The 20,510-nt window shown below is 48.5% G+C and overlaps 1 protein-coding gene and 1 long non-coding RNA gene across 4 annotated transcripts in view; one reads left to right on the top strand and one right to left on the bottom strand.

Annotated features, from left to right (window-relative positions):
* Positions 1 to 19,863, top strand: part of atp1b2b (ATPase Na+/K+ transporting subunit beta 2b) — a 35,455-nt gene extending 15,592 nt beyond the window's left edge. The window contains exons 2-8 of one of the 3 annotated variants that reach the window (XM_059642590.1): positions 2,206 to 2,334; positions 5,891 to 5,995; positions 6,810 to 7,015; positions 11,056 to 11,112; positions 11,254 to 11,277; positions 13,408 to 13,503; positions 15,280 to 15,517. In XM_059642590.1, the coding sequence (XP_059498573.1) occupies positions 2,206 to 2,334; positions 5,891 to 5,995; positions 6,810 to 7,015; positions 11,056 to 11,112; positions 11,254 to 11,277; positions 13,408 to 13,503; positions 15,280 to 15,459 (797 nt within the window). In that variant the 3' untranslated portion in view covers positions 15,460 to 15,517. Of the gene's footprint in view, positions 1 to 2,205; positions 2,335 to 5,890; positions 5,996 to 6,809; positions 7,016 to 11,055; positions 11,113 to 11,253; positions 11,278 to 13,407; positions 13,504 to 15,279 lie in introns of all 3 variants that reach the window. The other 2 variants (XM_059642591.1, XM_059642592.1) reach the window with 2 other exon arrangements.
* The window catches only part of LOC125448827 (uncharacterized), a 44,125-nt gene continuing 29,577 nt past the window's right edge, over positions 5,963 to 20,510 (bottom strand). The window contains exons 2-3 of the long non-coding RNA XR_007246780.2: positions 11,072 to 11,236; positions 5,963 to 7,314 (exon numbers count right to left, since the gene is read on the bottom strand). This is a non-coding gene — a long non-coding RNA (uncharacterized LOC125448827). The remainder of the gene's footprint in view (positions 7,315 to 11,071; positions 11,237 to 20,510) is intronic.

The following is a 20,510-nucleotide window of genomic DNA, read 5'->3' as shown; positions in this document are numbered from 1 at the left end:
AGAGGTCACCAGCAGGATAGATAAGGGGAACTTGATCAATGAAACATATTTGGATTCCCAAAACATGCTCAATAAGGTACCACAAATAAAGCCACCCAATAAGATAACAACCCATAATGTTGGCAGTAACATATTTGCATGGATAGAGGATTGGCTAACTCATAACTCATAAGGAAGCATTTTTAGGACAGCAGCCTATAATAAGGGATCAATGCAGGGGACCACACTTATTTACATTATGTCCAATGACTTGGATGAGGAATGTGAATCAGAGATCGTAGGAACTGCTGATGCTGGAACCTGAGATAACACGGTATGGAGCTGGATGAACACAGCAGACCAGGCAGCGTCAGAGGAGCAGGAAGGCTGATGTTTCGGGTCTGGACTCTCTTTCAGAAATGGGGGAGGGGAAGGTAGCTCTGAAATAAATAGAGAGAGGGGGAAGGCGATGATAGAAGGTGGATAGTGGAATAGATAGGTGGAGAGAAGACAGACAGGTCAAGGAGGCAGTACAGGTGAGTGTCGGTAGGGAGTTGGGATGGGGATTGGTCAGTGACGAGGGAGGGGCAGGTAGTTGGGAGGGAGGACATCCAGGTCAAGGAGGCGGGAATGAGGCTTGTAGAGAAGAGGTGAATGTAGGTAGGAAGTGGGGTGGGGTTCGTCAGTGAGGTGGGAGGAGTAGATAGGTGGGAGAAAAGATGGACGAGTCGAGGAGGCAGGGATGAGAGGGGTGGTGGTCTTGAGATGAGGTCGGGGGTGGGGAGATTTTGAGGCTTGTAAAGTTCACACTGATACCATCGGGCTGTAGGGTTCCCAGGCAGAATATGAGGTGCTGCTCCTCCAGTTTCTGGGTGACATCATTGTGGATGGAGGATCCCCAGGATGGACGTGTCATCCGAGGAATGGGAGGGGGAGTTGGAGTGGTTCGCGACTGGGAAGTGTTGTCATTTGTAACAAACCGAGTTTAGGTGCTCCACAAAGTGGTGTCTGAGCCTCTGCTTGGTTTCCCCAGTGTATTGTTGTCAACTTTGCAAATGTCATAAAAATAGGTAAGAAGCAAATGGTGAGGATGACCCCAGACTGTACAGAGGGACATAGACAGGTTCAATGACTGGGGAAAAACTTGGCAGGTGAAATATATCTGGGAAAAAGCACAGTTATGCATTTTGGTAGGAATAATAGAAGAGCTGAATTACATTTAAATGGTGAATGACTGCGGAAAGGAATTTGAGGGTCTGTTTAATGAACAACATGAAGGTATAAATAGGCAACTGTAAATATGCTTTGGTTTGTTCTAATGTAGGATATTAACTAATGATATTTATAAAACTGTACTTAACAGTTGCAAAAAATGTTTTCTTACAGAAACAGGAGGCTATTCAGCCCATCTTGTTTGTTGCATGGGAATAGCAGGAGGCCATTCATCCCCTCAAGCTTGTTCCGCCTCCTTAGCCTTCATGTGCCTAACCTTTAATTCCTATGAAAAATCCTCTCAACGTCAGTTCTGAGGGATCTAATTGAGCCCTCAGCTTTGGCAGCTTTATCTTTGGGATGGAGGGTGTGCTTGTGTGGAGGAAGAATTCCAGCTTTCCACTCCCTTTTGTGTGACAAAGAATGTGCTGCATTTAGGGGAAACCTGGTAGAACACACTCTGGAGCACGTTATCAAGGGATCATGTCAATGGGTGGGGAAGGTGCAAGGAAACTTGTGTGGAGCATGGAGCATTTGGGCCTAATTGCCTGATCCTGACGTGTAGCACTCTCTAGTAAAGTCACCCTGGTCCCAGACGGCCACTGTCTTGTTAGAGAGAGATGACTGGTGGAGGTTTAACCTGAGGGTCACCACACCTCTGGAGAGGTTGAGAAGGAGAGCCCTTCATGGTAACCTCAGTTGGTGCAGGAACTGAACCCACATTGTTGGATCACTGTGCATGGCAAACCAGCCTTCCAGCCAACTGAGCTAAACATGACCCCAATGCAAAGGGACACTCACCCAATGCATAGGGCATGCCGATTGTAGGACACTGTATGTTGGCGAGACCTAGCAACGAGGGCATAGTCTAACCCCTGCACCCCTACTGGGGGTAGGAGGGTGGAGAATGGGCTTATTGCATCTAAACCTGAGTGGGGGATGGGGGGCTGTATGAGCTGTGACTGTGTCCTGTGCTAACACACTGATGCCCTGCAATGTTTTGATCTCTTGCAGCACTGATTCTGATGTTTTATGTGGCCTTTTACACTTTCCTAACTGGCCTCTTCAGCCTGACCATGTGGGTGATGCTCCAGACTGTTAATGAATACACACCAAAGTACCAAGATCGGATCACAAACCCAGGTAAGGTGTGCGTGCGTTGACGTCATAGCCTCACCGAACATCCTCAGGCAGCACCTTCCAAGCCCACGACCGCTTCCATCCAGAAGGACAAGGGGCAGCAGACACATGGGAACACCACCCCCTGCACGCTCCCCTCTGAACCACTCATCATCCTGACTTGGGAATATATCACCATTCCTTCAGTGCGTCGTTGGGTCAAAATCCTGGAATTCCCTCCCTCAGGGTCTCCCCTACAGCATGCGGACTGCAGCGGTTCAAGAAAACAGCTCACCACCGCCTTCTCAAGGGGCAGCTAGGGACGGGCAATAAATGATGCCCACATCCCACGAATGTATCAAGAAAAGGATAATGGCTCAAACACATTTCTGCCATTTTCAATGAGATTGGGATCACATGGAGGCAATTAGAACCTGCTCTGCCCTTGAATTAGATTCTGACGGCTCTGCGAATCTATTGACTGTAACCCTCATATCCCTCACCCATCATACAAGTGGGGTTTGTTCAGCAGGTAGAGGGTTGTTACATAATAGTAGCTCGTGATGTTAAGTCTGAGTTACATGATTGGGATGGGAGAGCATTCCAGATTCCACTCACCCCCATCGAAAGATCAGACTCGGATTTCCCCACCCATTCCTAAGCCCCCTCCCCGACTGTTAGATGAAACAATATTGATCATATTTTATGCCCTTCATGTCTGCCCCCAGATCGTTCTGGCCAATCCTCGTTCTACCCTGCCACCCCCTCCTCCAAGGTTCATGGGCAGTGGCAGGGGGTTAGAACATAGTGCAATACAGCGCAGAACAGGCCCTTCGGCCCTCGATGTTGCACCGACCTGTGAACTAATCTAAGCCCCTCCCCTACACTATCCCATCATTATCCATATGCTTATCCAAGGGCTATTTAAATGCCCCTGATGTGGCTGAATTAACTACAATGGCAGGCAGGGCGTTCCACGCCCTTACCACTCTCTGAGTAAAGAACCTGCCTCTGACATCTGTCTTAAATCTGTCACCCCTCAATTTGTAGCTATGCCCCCTCGTACAAGCCGACGTCATCATCCTCGGAAAAAGACTCTCACTGTCCACCCTACCTAATCCTCTGATCATCTTGTCCTCGGAACTGAACCCGTTACCCCAGCGACAGAGATCAAACAATTGTCATCTTCACTCCTTTGTATTCCGGCTCCATTCTGGGAAAGGCCGACATTCCACTAATCCTTTTGATCACTGCCTCTACCTGCCCATGAAGTTGGGATAAACAACGTGGACACTTACCACTTCCTTACAATGTCGCTGATCGTTAGGGTCAAAGGACATTGACACATTTAGTCCCTGGGGCCTATTCTGACATTTAACTAGATTGTGGCTGACTTGTCTACTTCGAACTCAGTTTCCTGCATTATTCTCACGCTCCTTGATTACTTTTACAATCCAAGCGATGGCCTCATCTTCAATATTTAACAAAAGGTTCTGTCAATGAGGTGAGAGGAAGCTTGTTTGGAGTGTAAATGCAGGCCGGTACAGAGCTGTGGGGCTGGTTGGCCTGTGTCCGTGTCTTATATTTTAACCTGAGATAGAGAGGCTCTTGATCAGGAGGATGGAATAGAGGGTCAGAGGGAAAAGGGCTTGAAGTGGACATGAGAAGTGACGGGTCAGTTGTGATCTTACTGGGTTGTGGGACGGTACGGTGGCTCAGTGGTTAGTTCTGCTGTCCCACAGCCCCAGGGACCTGGGTTTGATTCCCCTCATATGACTGTGTGGAGTTTACACATTCTCCCCGTGTCTGCGTGGATTTCCTCTGGTTTCCTCCCACAGTCCAAAGATGTGCGGGTTAGGGTGGATTGGCCGTGCTAAATTGTCCCATAGTGCCCAGGGATGTGCGAGTTAGGGTGGGTTGGCCATGCTAAATTGTCCCGTAGTGCCCAGGGATATGCGGGTTAGGGTGGATTGGCCGTGCTAAATTGTCCCGTAGTGCCCAGGGATGTGCGGGTTAGGGTGGATTGGCCGTGCTAAATTGTCCCATAGTGCCCAGGGATGTGCAGGTTAGGGTGGGTTGGCCATGCTAAATTGTCCCATAGTGCCCAGGGATGTGCGGGTTAGGGTGGGTTGGCCGTGCTAAATTGTCCCGTAGTGCCCAGGGATGTGCGGGTTAGGGTGGGTTGGCCATGCTAAATTGTCCCGTAGTGCCCAGGGATGTGCGGGTTAGGGTGGATTGGCCGTGCTAAATTGTCCCGTAGTGCCCAGGGATGTGCGGGTTAGGGTGGATTGGCCGTGCTAAATTGTCCCATAGTGCCCAGGGATGTGCAGGTTAGGGTGGGTTGGCCGTGCTAAATTGTCCCATAGTGCCCAGGGATGTGCGGGTTAGGGTGGGTTGGCTGTGCTAAATTGTCCCGTAGTGCCCAGGGATGTGCGGGTTAGGGTGGGTTGGCCGTGCTAAATTGTCCCATAGTGCACAGGGATGTGCGGGTTAGGGTGGATTGGCCGTGCTAAATTGTCCCATAGTGCCCAGGGATGTGCAGGTTAGGGTGGGTTGGCCGTGCTAAATTGTCCCATAGTGCCCAGAGATGTGCGGGTTAGGGTGGATTGGCCGTGCTAAATTGTCCCGTAGTGCCAGGGATGTGCGGGTTAGGGTGGATTGGCCGTGCTAAATTGTCCCGTAGTGCCCAGGGATGTGCAGGTTAGGGTGGATTGGCCGTGCTAAATTGTCCCGTAGTGCACAGGGATGTGCGGGTTAGGGTGGATTGGCCGTGCTAAATTGTCCCATAGTGCCCAGGGATGTGCAGGTTAGGGTGGACTGGCCGTGCTAAATTGTCCCGTAGTGCCCAGGGATGTGCAGGTTAGGGTGGATTGGCCGTGTTAAATTGTCCCATAGTGCCCAGGGATGTGCAGGTTAGGGTGCATTGGCCGTGCTAAATTGTCCCGTAGTGCACAGGGATGTGCGGGTTAGGGTGGATTGGCCGTGCTAAATTGTCCCATAGTGTCCAGGGATGTGCGGGTTAGGGTGGACTGGCCGTGCTAAATTGTCCCATAGTGCCCAGGGATGTGCGGGTTACGGTGGGTTGGCCGTGCTAAATTGTCCCGTAGTGCCCAGGGATGTGTGGGTTAGGGTGGGTCGGCCGTGCTAAATTGTCCCATAGTGCCCAGGGATGTGTGGGTTACGGTGGATTGGCCGTGCTAAATTGTCCCATAGTGTCCAGGGATGTGTGGATTAGGGTGGATTGGCCGTGCTAAATTGTCCCGTAGTGCCCAGGGATGTGCAGGTTAGGGTGGATTGGCTGTGCTAAATTGTCCCATAGTGCCCAGGGATGTGTGGGTTAGGGTGGATTAGCCACACGGAATGCAGGGTTACAGGGATAGGGAGGTGGGTCTGGATGGGATCTTCTTCAGAAGGTCAGTAAGGACTTGAATGGGCTGATTGGCCTGCTTCTGCACTGCAGGGAATCTGTGATTCTAAACGATGGAGGAGGATCCTGTTTCTTATGGTCACATTATGGTAAGAGATGTCCATCTGGAACAGTTTGTGGCAAGCATATCACCAATGGAGTTTCCTCTCCTAGGTCTGATGATCCGCCCAAGGACCGACAGCCTACTTGTTACATTCAACGTAACAGAGGAAAGCACGTGGCAGACACATGTCCAAGCCCTCGACGCGTACCTGGACTGTGAGTAAACCTTGCGAGCAACACTCACGGGCTTTACCCCTCTTCACTCTCTGGCCCTTTTCACTGCCAAGCCTATCACAAGATCCTAGAAGTTTATGGAGGCCATTTGGCCTACACTTTCTGCCTTCAGTAGATTCATCATCAGCAATCCCTCTCTCTAATATGAGGCAAGCTTCTGACTCGAGTGGACAGAAAGGTGATGTGGACAGAAGGACTTTATTTTTCACTCATGAGATGTGCTTAGCCATCTTTTGTTCATCCTTAACTGCCCTTGAACTAGGCGGCTTGCTGCGAAATTTCTGAAGGCTGTTGAGAGCCAACCACACTGGCTCTGGGTCTGGTGTCACTTGTAGGCCAGACCAGGTGAGGGTGGCAGTTTCCTTCCCCAAAGGACATCCGTGAACCAGATGGACTTTTCCTGACAATCATTAATGGTTGCCAGTAGATTCTGGATTCCAGATTTAAAAAAGAAATTCACCACCAATACCAGGGCAGGATTTGAACCTGGGGTCCCCAGAATATTAGCTGAGTTTCGGGACTAATAATCGAGTGATAATACCCATTACACTATCTTAAATATAAAGTCAGAAGGCACAGGACATTGGGTTATTATTCAACTGGCTTATTTGAAATCACAAGCTTCCAGAATGCTGCTCCTTCATCAGGTCAACCCCAACACAAGGAAGAGGATTTACCCCGAAGTATAGCTCAGTGCCCCCTTCACTAATCTTTGTACACAGCATTCCAACATTTGGAAAGAGGTGGTCTTCCAGCGGTCAGACATCTGATGGTGAACCTTTCTGTGCTCCTCCAGCCTATAATGACAGCGTCCAGGTTACAAACAATGTCCAGTGCAAGCCAGGGACGTATTACCTGCAAGAGGACAGCGGGGACGTTCGGAATACCCCAAAGCGGTCCTGCCAATTCAACCGGACCATGCTGGGCAAGTGCTCGGGGCTAGAGGACAAGACGTATGGATACAGTGAAGGGAAACCCTGCATCCTCGTCAAGATGAACAAGGTGAGTTAGTGAGACGGTGGCTCAGTGGTTAGTGCTGCTGCCTCACAGTGCCAGGGATTTGGGATTGATTCTACCCTCTGTGTGGAGTTTGCACGTTTTCCCCGTGTCTGCGTGGGTTCCCTCCGGGTGCTCTGGTTTCTTTCCACAGTCCAAAGATGTGCAGGTTAGGGTGGATTAGCCATGCTAAATTGTTCCATGGTGTCCAGGGATGTGCAGGTTGGGGTGGATTGGCCTGCTACCACACTGTAGAGATTCTCCAAGACTATTCCCACCAGCCTCGTGTGACGGAATTGAGCCATCTATAGCACAGCAGGAAGCCAATCGATTAGTCTCGCCCACGTTGGCTCTCCGTGGAGCCATCCAGCCAATTTCTTACGCGCCCCCCCAGCAACTTGATCCCATAGCCCCTTCCATTTTCCTTCAACACCAACACCCCACCCAATTCAGAGATAATGAAAACTGCAGATGCTGGAGAATCCAAGATAATAAAGTGTGAAGCTGGATGAACACAGCAGGCCAAGCAGCATCTCAGGAGCACAAAAGCTGATGTTTCGGGCCCAGACCCTTCATCAGAGAGGGGGATGGGGAAAGGGTTCTAGAATAAACAGGGAGAGAGGGGGAGGCGGACCGAAGATGGAGAGAAAAGAAGATAGGTGGAGAGAAGAGTATAGGTGGGGAGGTAGGGAGGGGATAGGTCAGTCCAGGGAAGACGGACAGGTCAAGGAGGTGGGATGAGGTTAGTGGGTAGGAAATGGAGGTGCGGCTTGAGGTGGGAGGAAGGGATGGGTGAGAGGAAGAACAGGTTAGGGAGGCAGAGACAGGCTGGGCTGGTTTTGGGATGCAGTGGGGGAAGTGGGGATTTTGAAGCTGGTGAAGTCCACATTGATACCATTGGGCTGCAGGGTTCCCAAGCGGAATATGAGTTGCTGTTCCTGCAACCTTCGGGTGGTATCATTGTGGCATTGCAGGAGTCAAGCCCTGCAGTGCCACAATGATGCCACCTGAAGGTTGCAGGAACAGCAACTCATATTCCGCTTGGGAACCCTGCAGCCCAATGGTATCAATGTGGACTTCACCAGCTTCAAAATCTCCCCTTCCCCACCGCATCCCTAAACCAGCCCAGTTCGTCCCCTCGCCCCACTGCACCACACAACCAGCCCAGCTCTTCCCCTCCCGCCACTGCATCCCAAAACCAGCCCAGCTCTTCCCCTCCACCCACTGCATCCCAAAACCAGCCCAGCCTGTCTCTGCCTCCCTAACCTGTTCTTCCTCTCACCCATCCCTTCCTCCCACCCCAAGCTGCACCTCCATTTCCTACCTACTAACCTCATCCCACCTCCTTGACCTGTCCATCTTCCCTGGACTGACCTATCCCCTCCCTACCTCCCCACCTATACTCTCCTCTCCACCTATCTTCTTTTCTCTCCATCTTTGGTCCGCCTCCCCCTCTCTCCCTATTTATTCCAGAACCCTCACCCCATCCCCCTCTCTGATGAAGGGTCTAGGCCCGAAACATCAGCTTTTGTGCTCCTGAGATGCTGCTAGGCCTGCTGTGTTCATCCAGCTTCACACTTTATTATCCCACCCAATTCAGTTTCCGATGGAGATCACTTTTCAACCATTCCCTCCGCACCCCCCCACCGCACCCCCCCCCCACCCCACCTCAGGTCATTACCACTCGCTGTGTAAAGAAAATTTAATTTATTTGTTTTCTTTATTCATTCATGGGATAAGGGCATCATTGGCCAGACAGCATTTATTGGCCATCCCTAATTGCCCAGAGGGCAGTTGAGAGTCAACCATTGCTGTGGGTCTCGAATCACATGTCAGCCAAACCAGGTAAGGATGACAGTTTCCTTCCCAGAGGATATTATTGAACCAGATGGGTTTTTCCCAACAATCAACAATGGATTCACAGTCATCATTAGATTCTTAATTCTAGATATTTTTATTGAATTGAGATTCCACCATCTGCCGTTCCAGGATTCGAACCTGGGTCCCTGGATTAACAGTCCAGCGATAATACGACTTGGCCTTTGCCTCCCTATTGTCATGCGTAAGAAAAGTGTTGCTTTGCATGCTAACCAGACAAATCATAGCTTACATAAGCACATCAAGGTAATAGTACAGAATGCAGAACGTGGTGTTACAGACAGGGCACAGAGAAAGATCAACTCGAATATGGGAGACCCATTCATAAGTCTGGTAACAGCAGGGAAGAAGCTGTTCTTGAATCTGTTTTCAAACATGTTTTCAAAACTCTTGTGGCTTCTGCCTGATGCAAGATGGTGGAAGAGATTATAATCGGGGTGGGAGGAGTCTTTGACTGTGTTGTCTGCCAAACTGAAGCATAGACAGGGTCATACAATCCCGAGTGTGGAAGCAGGCCAATCTGCCTATCAAATCCACACCGACCCAGAGAGACACCCTATCTATCCCTATGATCCTGCATTTTCTATGGCTAGTCCACCCAGCCTGTACATGTTTGGACTATGGGAGGAACCCAGAGCACCCGACAGAAACCCACACAGACACAGGGAGAACCTACAAACTCCACATAGTCAGTTGCTTGAGGGTGGAATGAACCCAGGTCTTTGGCGCTGTGAGACAGCAGTGCTAGCCACTGTGCTGCCCACTGGAAGGAAGGCTGGTTTGCATGATGGACTGGGCTCTATTTGCAACTCTCTGTCATTTCTTGCCCCTCCACCACCACCACGGTCATTCTTGTCCCAAAACCTTCAATCTGTCTCCCCTAAATCTTGCAGGATCACTGAATGGGGACAGTTTTTCTTTCTTAATAATCATTGCCATTTTATACCCGTTCAGTCAAACCTCCTGTTTACCACCTTCACTCCAACACAACAACGTCGACTTTCTCCAACCTCAAGTTGGCACTAAACTTACCTCGAGCTAAGAACCGTTCGGGTGAATCCCACCTTGCAGCCTCAAAGTCCCTCCCAAGCAGAGGCAACTGGAACTTGGCGCACTGCCCTAGATGGAGCCTAGACTGGACTTTACAAAGGTTTGGAATACCATGAGCTCAGTACCTCCTTGTGAAGCCAAGATGCTTTGCTAATCTTGACTCTCTCAATAAACTCTGTCACCTTCACACAAACATTCAGGTTCTTCTCCCCACTTGCCCCATGGGGGAATCAACGGCCTAGTGGTATTATCGCTGGACTGTTAATCCAGAGAGCCAGATAACATTCTGGGGATCTGGGTTCGAATCCTGCCGCAGCCAATGGTGGAGTTTGAATTCAATAAAATATCTGGAATTAACAATCTATCAATGACTGTGAATCCATTGTCAATTGTTGGGGGGAAAACCCATCTGGTTCACCAATGTCCTTTAGGGAAGGAAACTGCCATCCTTACCTGGTCTGGCCTACAGGTGACTCCAGGCCCACAGCAATGTGGGTGATTCTTAACTGCCCTCTGGGCAATTGGGAATAGGCAATAAATGCTGGCCTGGTCAGGCATTCCATTAATGAATAAAGGGAATAAAACACATTGCTCACTGACTGTGCCATTAAGTAGCGCATACCACTTAAAGCAAATCACATTACATACAGATTTTTCCATCTCTTTATGTTTTGTCATAAAATACATCAGCGTGACATTAGACCATTCAGCCCATTATATCTCTGTCTGCACTCTGAACTAGCTATCTAATTAGTCCAACAGCCCTCGATCCACATGTTGGAGGGCCAGCGCTGAGGGAGCACTGTGCTGTCTGAGTGTTGGACTAAGATGTTTTATCCCTTTTGTCCTCACAAGCGATCCCATGACCACCACTCAAGAAAGGGCAAGATTAAGCTCTCCCTGCTGCGTTGGGGTCCAACATTAATTCCTCACCCATCGATAAAATAGGATATCTGTTGACGATCTCAGTGCACGTGCTATCAGCAAGTTGGTTGCTGTGCTTCCCGCACCGCAGCAATGGCCACACTTGCAAAAGTGCTTCCCCGACTGTGAACGTCCCGAGAAGGGCGCTATGGAAGTGCACAAGATTTCGCACTTTTTTTTATTGTTCTTTTCAGATTATCGGGTTCCTACCTGGAGAAGGGAAGACCCCGTACGTGTCCTGTGAAGGAAAGGTCAGTGGCTGGTTGGTAGAGTCCTGGGCACCTGACACATTCGCCGTTACTCCAGGCAGCAGCTTCTAAGCTGAACGCATTTTAACCATCTCTCTCTTTCATTTCATCCCCTCTGCCGTCCATTCTATTGGATCATCGTAGGCAAAAAATGAGAAAAATGAGTGGGTAAGGTGCCTGGACATTAGTGGAAGACACTAGCTCATAGAAAGCTGTCTTGCTACGATGATGAATCACTGAATCCTCCCTCCCTATGCAGTATATCCCTCCCTGAGCAGCTGACCCTTGACCTGCAGATCATTGGGGTCTGAATATCTACCCTTTCGTTAAGTCTATGAGCAAGGGGTGGGGAGAACTTGGTGTTGGCTTCTAGATTATTCCGTAGAGTCTAGCCAATTCCACCAATGCTGCCTGCTCTTCCAATGCCAACCCTCTTCGCTTTAACTCCCTAGGGTCTTGCTGTTGCTCCTGTAGCTGTCCCCTGGTGTCAACGAGGTACAGAATTGGCCTAATCCACTGTTGCACCTTGCGAATAAACAGCAGACCTTCATCCAAGGGGTAACATGGACCAGCCAGAGATCCTCGGATCTTTTCAGGGGTGCTTTGATGGTTTAGAACTTTCCAAAACAATAACTTGTATTTAGACAGAGCCCTAACTTTAGTAAGGCCTACCCCAGGATGCTTTGCAGAAACAAGAAAGTAGGGGTGGAGTGGTTGGCGTATTAGAAGAGGTGACCAAAATCTCAGTCCAAGAGGTTAATTGCTAGCAATATCTCTGAACAGGAGAGAGACACAGAGAGAGAGAGAGAGAGAGAGAGAGAGAGAGAGAGAGAGAGAGAGATGGATGGATTTAGGGAGGGGAATTCTAGAGCCCAGGGCCCAGGCAGCTGAAGGCACAGCTGCCAACGATGGAATGATGGGAAAGGGGCAATGGTCAAGAGGCTGGAATCGGAGGAGCACTGAGATCTTGGATGGTGATGGGATTGAAAAGGATTTGATATTATTTCTTGAACATGAAAGTTGGTGATGATTGGGTCAAATATAGTGCATCAAAACCACCAGTGTTCCACAACTTGATTGAACTGCCGATGACAGTGGAGCAATGTTCCAGGGAGGTGTTACAGAGGGTCCCTCAGTCTCAGCCAGATATTAAATATCCCACGGCCACTATTTCGCAAAAAAACCGGGGGTGATTTTCCCGCATCAATAATTCAATCCAAAAAGTAAAATCAGTCATTCATAATGCTCTCTCCCTTCATCTGCTCATTCACTCCCTGCCACCCTCTCTCTCTGTGTCCATCTCTCTCTTTCTGTCCCTTCGTCTTTCTCTCTCACTCATTTTCTCATTCAGTCTCTCCCTTTCACTTACTCTCACTGGTTTTTCACTTTCTTTTGCTCTCCTCCACTCTCCTTCATTCTCTCTCTCACACTCACTTTCACTCTTTTTCTCTCTCACTCCTCTTCATACTCACAGTCTCTCTTTCGTTCTCTTTCTCTCACTTCCTCTTACACTTACAGTCACTGAGATGTACAGCTCAGAAACATACCCTTCAGCCCAACCCGTCCATACTGACCAGATATCCTAAATTAAGCTAGTCCCATTTGCCATATCCCTCTAAACTCTTTCTATCCATGTCCCCATCCAGACGCCTTTTAAATGCTGTAATTGTACCAGCCCCCACCACTTCCTCTGGCAGCTCATTCCCTACAAGCACTATCCTCTGTGTGAAAAAAATTGCCCCTTTAAGTCCCTTTTAAATCGTTTCCCCTCCCACCTTAAACCTATGCCCCTCTAGTTTTGGACTCCCCACCCTGGGGAAAAGACCTTGGCTATTCGTCTCATCCATGCCCCTCATGGTTTTATAAACCTCTATAAGGTCCCCCTCAGCCTCCGACACTCCAGGGCCTATTCAGACTCTCCCTGTAGCTCAAACCCTCCAACCCTGGCACCATCCTTGTAAATCTTTTCTGAACCCTTTGAAGTTTCATCCTTCCTATAGCAGGGAGACCAGAATTGAACACAGTATTCCAATAGTGTCCCATCCAATGTCCTGTACAGCCACAACATGACCCTCGCAATTCCTACACTCAATGCATTGAACAATAAAGGCAAGTGTACCAAATTTTCTCTCACTCCTTTTCACTCTTTCTCTCTCTCACACTCTCTTTCATTCGCTCTCTCTCCACCACAAATTTGTGAAGCCTGTTTGCTGAGCTCTTGCAACCCAACTATGTGTGAATTCTGAATTGGATTCGGCCAATGGAAACGAGTTATTGAAATACCTTTTCCTGATTTAGACCAAAGACAACAACGAAGTTCACGAACTCCAGTATTTCCCTTCCAATGGGACCTTGGACCTAATGTACTTCCCATATTATGGAAAGAAGGCACATGTGAGTAAACTGACTTGTAACTCAGGAACATAAACAAAGTTGCTGGAAAAGCTCAGCAGGTCTGGCAGCATCTGTGAAGGAGAAAACAAGAGTTAACGTTTTGGGTCCGGTGACCCTTCCTCAGAATGCTTGTAACTCCCCTGAGTCAGCACATGCAGGGACTTCATGGTGACAACAGGAGTAGGTGGCGGGGGGGGGGGTGGGGTGTTGGTAAAATGTGTAGCTGGTTTACCTTGCCCCAATGGACACCACGTCAAGTGACCCCTCAACTTGTCCCAACATAGGGATGGCATTTAGTGCGGGAACCAATGGGTGTGCCTAACAGCATTGCAATGATGCATAAAGCCCCTAGTCTCCCTTTGCCCATTTCCCCTTAAATACATACAGGAGAACTATGGAAACAATTTAGTGCCAGGATCCTTCGTAGGACTGTCAGACAGAATCTAACTCTGAGTTAGATCAGAGGCTCGGTCAAAGAGGTCAGATCTTAAGGAGACTCTTAAAGGACAGAGAGAGAGGGAGTGGGATATGGAGAGGTTTAGTGAAGGGGGGATTGAGAGAAAGAGACGGGGGGGCATGTGGAGAAGTTTAGTGAAGGGGGGATTGAGAGAGACACAGAGGGGAATGTGGAGAGGTTTGGTGAAGAGGGTATTTTGATCCCTCATGGCCCAGGCAGCTGGTGATACAGCCGCCAACAGTGGAGCGATGAGACGTGGATGATGACTGGAATCAGAGGGACACAGAAAATCCGATGGGCACGTCTGACGAGCAGAAGTGGGCTACTCAGCCTGTCTAGTCTGCTCTGCATTTCAGTGGTTGCTCTAGGAATCTTCAACTCTCACTTCTTCCCCAGAACCCTCAATTACCTTACTGATTAGAAATCTGTCTATCTTGATCTTAAACATAATTAATGATCCACCCTCAAAAGCCCACCGCAGTAAAGAATTTTGGGGAGATGGATTCCCATCTACAGGAATGCTGATGTAGTGCTATTGCGTTTTTCTGACCCTTAAGAGCGCTGGCCCCTCTTGCTCCCTAATCTAGAAGTTTGCTTTTGTCATATTTTAAAAAAAAGTGCAAAGTTTCACATCTTTCATGCCTCCCCAGACTTGCCAGGTTGCCCCAGTCTTTGTAAATTGGCCTAGTTGTATCATTGCTGGACTGTTAATCTAGAGATCCAGGTAATGTTCTGGGGACCCAGGTTCAAAATCCCAGCAGGGCAAGTGGTGGAATTTGAATTCAATTAAAATCTGAGATTAGGAGTCTAACGATGACCATGACTCCATTGTTGATTGTTGGGGGGAAATCCCATCTGGTTCACAAATGCTCTTTAGGGAAGGAGGCATGCCATCCTGACCTGGTCTGACCTACATGTCACTCCAGACCCACAGCATTGTGGTTGCCTCTTAACTGCCCTCTGGGCAATTAGGGATGGACAATAAATGCTGGCCTGGCAAGCAAAGCCATCATCCTGTGAATGAAGAGAGCAGGCCAAGCAGCACCACAAGAGAAGGAAAGCTTAGGTTTCGGGCCTGGACCCTTCTTCAGAAATGGTCTAGACCTGAAATGTCAGCTTTCCTGCTCCTCTGATGCTGCTTGTCCTGCTGTGTTCATCCAGCTCCATACCTTGTTATCTCAGATTCTCCAGCATTTGCAGTTCCTACTATCCTGTGAATGAATTTTTTTTGAAAAATTCCACAGATTCACTACCCACCCGGACAAAAAAGTTCCTCATCTCGTTGCAACTCCTGACACCTTGCATTCTTTGTCGAGCAGGTGAACTATACGCAGCCCTTGGTAGCCGTGAAGTTTGTGAACGTAACAAACAACATGGACCTCAACATTGAGTGCAAAGTCTACAGCTCGAACGTGAAGAACGACGATGAGCGAGACAAATTTGCCGGCCGGGTGGTCTTCACACTCAACATAGGCTCAGGTGGATCGGGATCCTCTTAAACCTTTTTGCACTGGACATGTACTTACTGGGCAGGTGGGAGTACAGTGGGGTGGGGGGGGGGTTAGGGTTTGGGGTTGGGGAGATGAAACCTAGCAAAAGGTAGGCAGAAGAGAACAGCACATTCTACAGCACAGCGGGATTTGAACTCCATCTCATAGGCTATACTTCCGAGAGTCCAGCTTTAAACAGACACTGAAGGAAACTGACGCAGCACCAAGAAGATCATGTCCCATGTAAAGAGTTCAAGACTACCCCCCCCCCGACCCATCCATGGGAAAGCTGAATCAACACCATTGCAATTTTCTGACCCTTAAGAGTGCTGGCCCCTCTTGCACCCTAATCCAGAGGCTTGTTTTTATCATGTAAATAAAATGTGCAAAGTTTCACATTCTTCATGCCTCTCCAGCCTTGCTGGGGTGCCCCAGTCTTTGTAAATTTGGCTGTGCAACCTCAGAGTCAACATTAATACTTTGGGTCCTTCATAAATGGGATTCAGCATTCATGGGAATTGCAATACCCCACCTCTGCCCACCTATCACCTCCGTTCTTCCCTCTCACCATCTTTTCTATGAGGATTTGCTCCATTTTTGCTGTAAGATGTGTGCATGCGTGCGCATGTGGTAAACCGGGACTGAGGCCCTCACATGAACTCAGTCCCAGTGAACAAGTTTGGAATGAAGTACAATCTGAATTTGAGGACTCTGTTTTATTAACTGTGGCTGGTTTTCAACCCAGTGTCTGATCACTTCCTGAAGCCCTGGCTTGATCACAGTGAGCCCAAGGGTCTAGTCTGTCTCTCACTTTCGCTGTTGTTAAATACACCTCTTGCATTTATTCACCTCCATTCATTCCAATCCTCATTCACAACCGGACAAATTAGGTTGCCCAACAATCATGAATTGTAAAACGCAAGACTCCAATGACTCAATTCACCAAAGATCCTCAGATAGTAACTTCCAAACCCATGATCACTTCCACCTAGAAGGACAACAGCAGACATATGGGGACACCACCACCTTCAAGTTCCCCTCCAAGCCACTCATCAGCCTGACTTGGGAATATATCACTGCTCCTTCACTGTGGCTGGGTCAAAATCTGGAATTCCCTCTCTAAGGGACATGGGGGGGTCATCTTGCAGCACACGGACTGCAGTGGTTCAAGAAGGAAGCTCACTACCACCTTCTCAAGGGGGCAACTAGGGACGGGGTAATAAATGCTGGGCCCAGCCAGTGATGTCCACAGCCCATAAATGAATAAATTTTTAAAAAATTTACTTCACAAGATGGCATTTTTCCCAGCGGGTAGTCAAGAGAAAAGTATTTTGTCAGTCTCCAAACTATTAGTTAGGAAAATAATACATGGGGATGTGTAGGTGGAGGTGGGGAGGGTGTGTGTGTGGTGGTCATGGGATTCCATTGTTTGAATTATCCCACAATGTGGATCATCAGGGAAGATCTCAAACCACCAAGGACTCTGCTAGGAACGTAGATATTGGGAGGCCAGCATGTGCCTCTAATGTCCCACCACTGCTCCTACATCAAATGGTCTTTCTTCAGCACCAATGTTTGGTAAAAATGTACATATATTATATATAGATGTGTGTATGTATGCTTTATATAATATAATTCGTTCGGTTTCAGATTGTATGTCCATAGACTTTAAAAATGAATGCATCCCAAAATGATGAGTCATTTCCCACCATGGATTTGTAAGATATTCTCTCTGACATCAGTGAACGCAGGTTTGAGAGACCTTTTAGCCCTGAATTCCAAACTAACTTGTTGTTTCTTCAAAAGCTAAAGGTAGGCCCATGGTTGGGGACACCATTTGTAGGAATCTAGGAACAGGAGGAGGTCATTCAGGACCTTGGAACTCTCCCATCATGCAGTTGGATGTCAACTTTTCTCCATCATGGTCCCTGAGTTTGTGATGACCTTTTTCCCAACAAGGCTACATGTGAAGACTTAATTGGCTCTAACGTAACATCAACCCCAGCCCTTGTCCTGACTTAGCCCTCCTCTAACCCCACTCTTGAGAGGAAATAGTTTATCTTTCTTTGCTAATGTTCTATCACCAGAGAGACTTAGGTGGGGGGGGGAGGTGCATTGTTAGCGTTCTGGTTGTGTGGGGGTGGTTGCATGGAGAACACATGCCCCCTATCTGATATTCACGACCAGCATCGAGGATGTGAGGAGAAGACATTCAGAGATTATTGATGAAGAGAGTTTGGTTTGGGGGTTGGCGAAGAGCTGATGAAGATGATGTTCCCACGAAGAGACACACGATGAAGAGATGCCTCCCTGATCCTCCCCAATTTCACCTTCCCACCTTTCCCAACCACTTCCTGTGCCTACATCTCCCATCCTCACAGTCTCATGTCCCAAACTCCAGTACAGCTCAATACTAGCTCAGGTATTGAAGGCCAGCTCACCCTGTGTCCCTCTGCCTTTTTGGGACAGTTCTTGGGTAATTTCACTGTCTGCTCTTGTGCTGGTACAGGAAGTGGCCATTCAGCCCATCGAATCATAGAATCCCTACAGTGTGGAAGCAGACAATTCGGCCCACCAAATCCACACTGAACGTCCAAAGAGCAGCCCAACCCTCTCCCTGTAACCCTGCACTTCCCATGGCTAACCGATCTCGTCTGCACATCCCTGCACACTACAGAACAATTTAGCACTGCCAATCCACCCTAACGTGCACATCTTTGGACTGTGGGAGGAAACCAGAGCACCCAGAGGAAGCCCGTGCAGACACGGGGAGAATATGCAAACTCCAGACAATCACCTGAGGGTGGAATCGAACCCAGGTCCCTGGCACTGTGCGGGAGCAGTGCTAAACACAGCAGCACCACAGAAACGACAAGTGCATTCTTGGGAAATTACAAGTCTGATCGAACTGAGACAGCTCATTCTGGAAATCGGCCCCAACATAATTTCAGCCCCTTCCCCGTTGCGAAGGTCGCAAAACTCCTACTCCTGAGGCTCACTGAGCAGATCGTTTCCTTTAGGAAGCCTTCAGTACTCTTCAGTGAACTGAGCTTTGGCACCCCCCCGCCCCACATGCCTGGCCATTGCCTCCAAAAACCAATCAGAACCATTGATAATTTTCTGTATATGTTGACCCAATTCTCATTTATCTGCCCCTTAGATAAGCTGTTGTACCTTTCTGAACCAAACAGAAACTTGCATGTGTGAATTCCAGCATTGTCACTGGGGGGTGTCTCAGAAAAACTGATGCTTGCATCCATGTGCTTCAACCCTGTGCGATCTACTGCTTCCTAAACTCTAAATGGTTGCCTAAGGTAATCCAGTGGCAGAGCCATACTGTACCCTGTTCAACGCCAATAGACCTATCCTCATCGATACTGTACCCTGTGTAACACCAATAGACCAGTCCTCATCGATACTGTACCCTGTGTAACACTGACAGACCTGTCCCCATCGATACTGTACCCTGTTCAACACCAATAGACCTGTCCCCATCGATACTGTACCCCGTGTAACACCAATAGAACAGTCCCCATCGATACTGTACACTGTGTAACACTGACAGACCTGTCCTCATCGATACTGTACCCTGTGTAACACTGACAGACCTGACCCAACAAATATTGTAATACAATGTGTAAAACTGAGTAGCCTGTCCCTACCGTATTTCATCCCAAGTAGCACTGACAGAGCTGTATCCACCAATACTGTACCCACTGATACTGTAGGCTGTGTAAGGCTGACATCTGTCAACCATATTGAGGAACCTGTCTGCATTGATACTATATTCTATGTAACTCTGACAGACCTGTCCCCACCGGTACTGCACCCTGGTGTTATACAGCGACAGACTTTTCCCCATAAGTACTGTACCCCAGTGCTATATGCTGACAAACCTGTCCTCACCAGTACTGTACCCCCAGTTTTATACAGTGACAGACCCATCCCCACCGGCACTGCACCCCAGTGTTATACAGTGACAGACCTGACCCCACACGTACTATACCCCAGTGTTATACAGTGACTGACCCGTCCCCACCGGTACTGTACCCCAGTGTTATACAGTGACAGACCCGTCCCCACCAGTACTGTATCCCAGTGTTACACAGTGACAGACCTGTCCCCACATGTACTATACCCTGGTGTTATACAGAGACAGACCCGTCCCCCACCAGTACCGTGCCCCAGTGTTATACAGTGACAGGTTCTGTGGACATGGCCATTTCCCTGATATTGTCCAGTTCCACTCACAACATTGGAATCATTCACCAAAGTGCCATTCATAACTCCTCCAGCCTCTGACAGCTGCCCAGCTTCACACAGAGCAGAATTCCCAATGACAATGCTGGCTTTATCATCACTCACGTCAGGATGCGTTAGACCTGGACACGGTCGAGAACTCTGAGTTTTGGAAAGGCAAATAAAATGAATTTTTGTGTCTTTGAACGTTGCGTGCCTCTCCTGTCTGTGTTCTTCCCTTTAAGCTGTTACTCTGGGCAATGATTAGGAACATGACATCTATGCATCCATGGCTTAGGAAGAAGCATTCAAACATTAAAATTAAAGCAAGTCCTCAGGAGAGATTTTGCTGCAATGAAGCATCATATAAACAACCTCTTACAGACCACCGAGCTCACAACAGGCTTTGCTCTCTAACATGTCGGGGGCTGATACACATCAAGAATTCTCAACAGAACTGACCTTTCAACCTCTTTAGCAACGTTAAAAGACTGAGAATAAACTGAAGGAAGGCAGAAGGAAATCACGATTTTTAAAGGTTATTTGTTGAGGTCAGATAATCATAGACAAGCCTAACATTGGCTGCCCATCCCTAATTTCCCTTTAGACTGAGTGTCTCCCTGGGACCATGTCATGGAGTAGTTATCAGTCAACCGAATCACTGGGGTCTGGAGTGACATGTAGACACAGACCAAGCAAGCACTAAAATGCAATAAAGACTTCGGATGATGGAAATCTGAAACAGACACAAGAAATTGCTGGAGAAACTCGGCAGATTTGGCAGCAGAGAGAGAGAGAGAGAGACAGCAAGGTCAACATCC

This window comes from Stegostoma tigrinum, chromosome 45 (assembly GCF_030684315.1).
Source record: "Stegostoma tigrinum isolate sSteTig4 chromosome 45, sSteTig4.hap1, whole genome shotgun sequence".
Lineage (NCBI taxonomy): Eukaryota > Metazoa > Chordata > Chondrichthyes > Orectolobiformes > Stegostomatidae > Stegostoma > Stegostoma tigrinum.
Note: the sequence above shows the minus strand (reverse complement) of the source record. Positions and strands in the feature narration are given on the sequence as shown.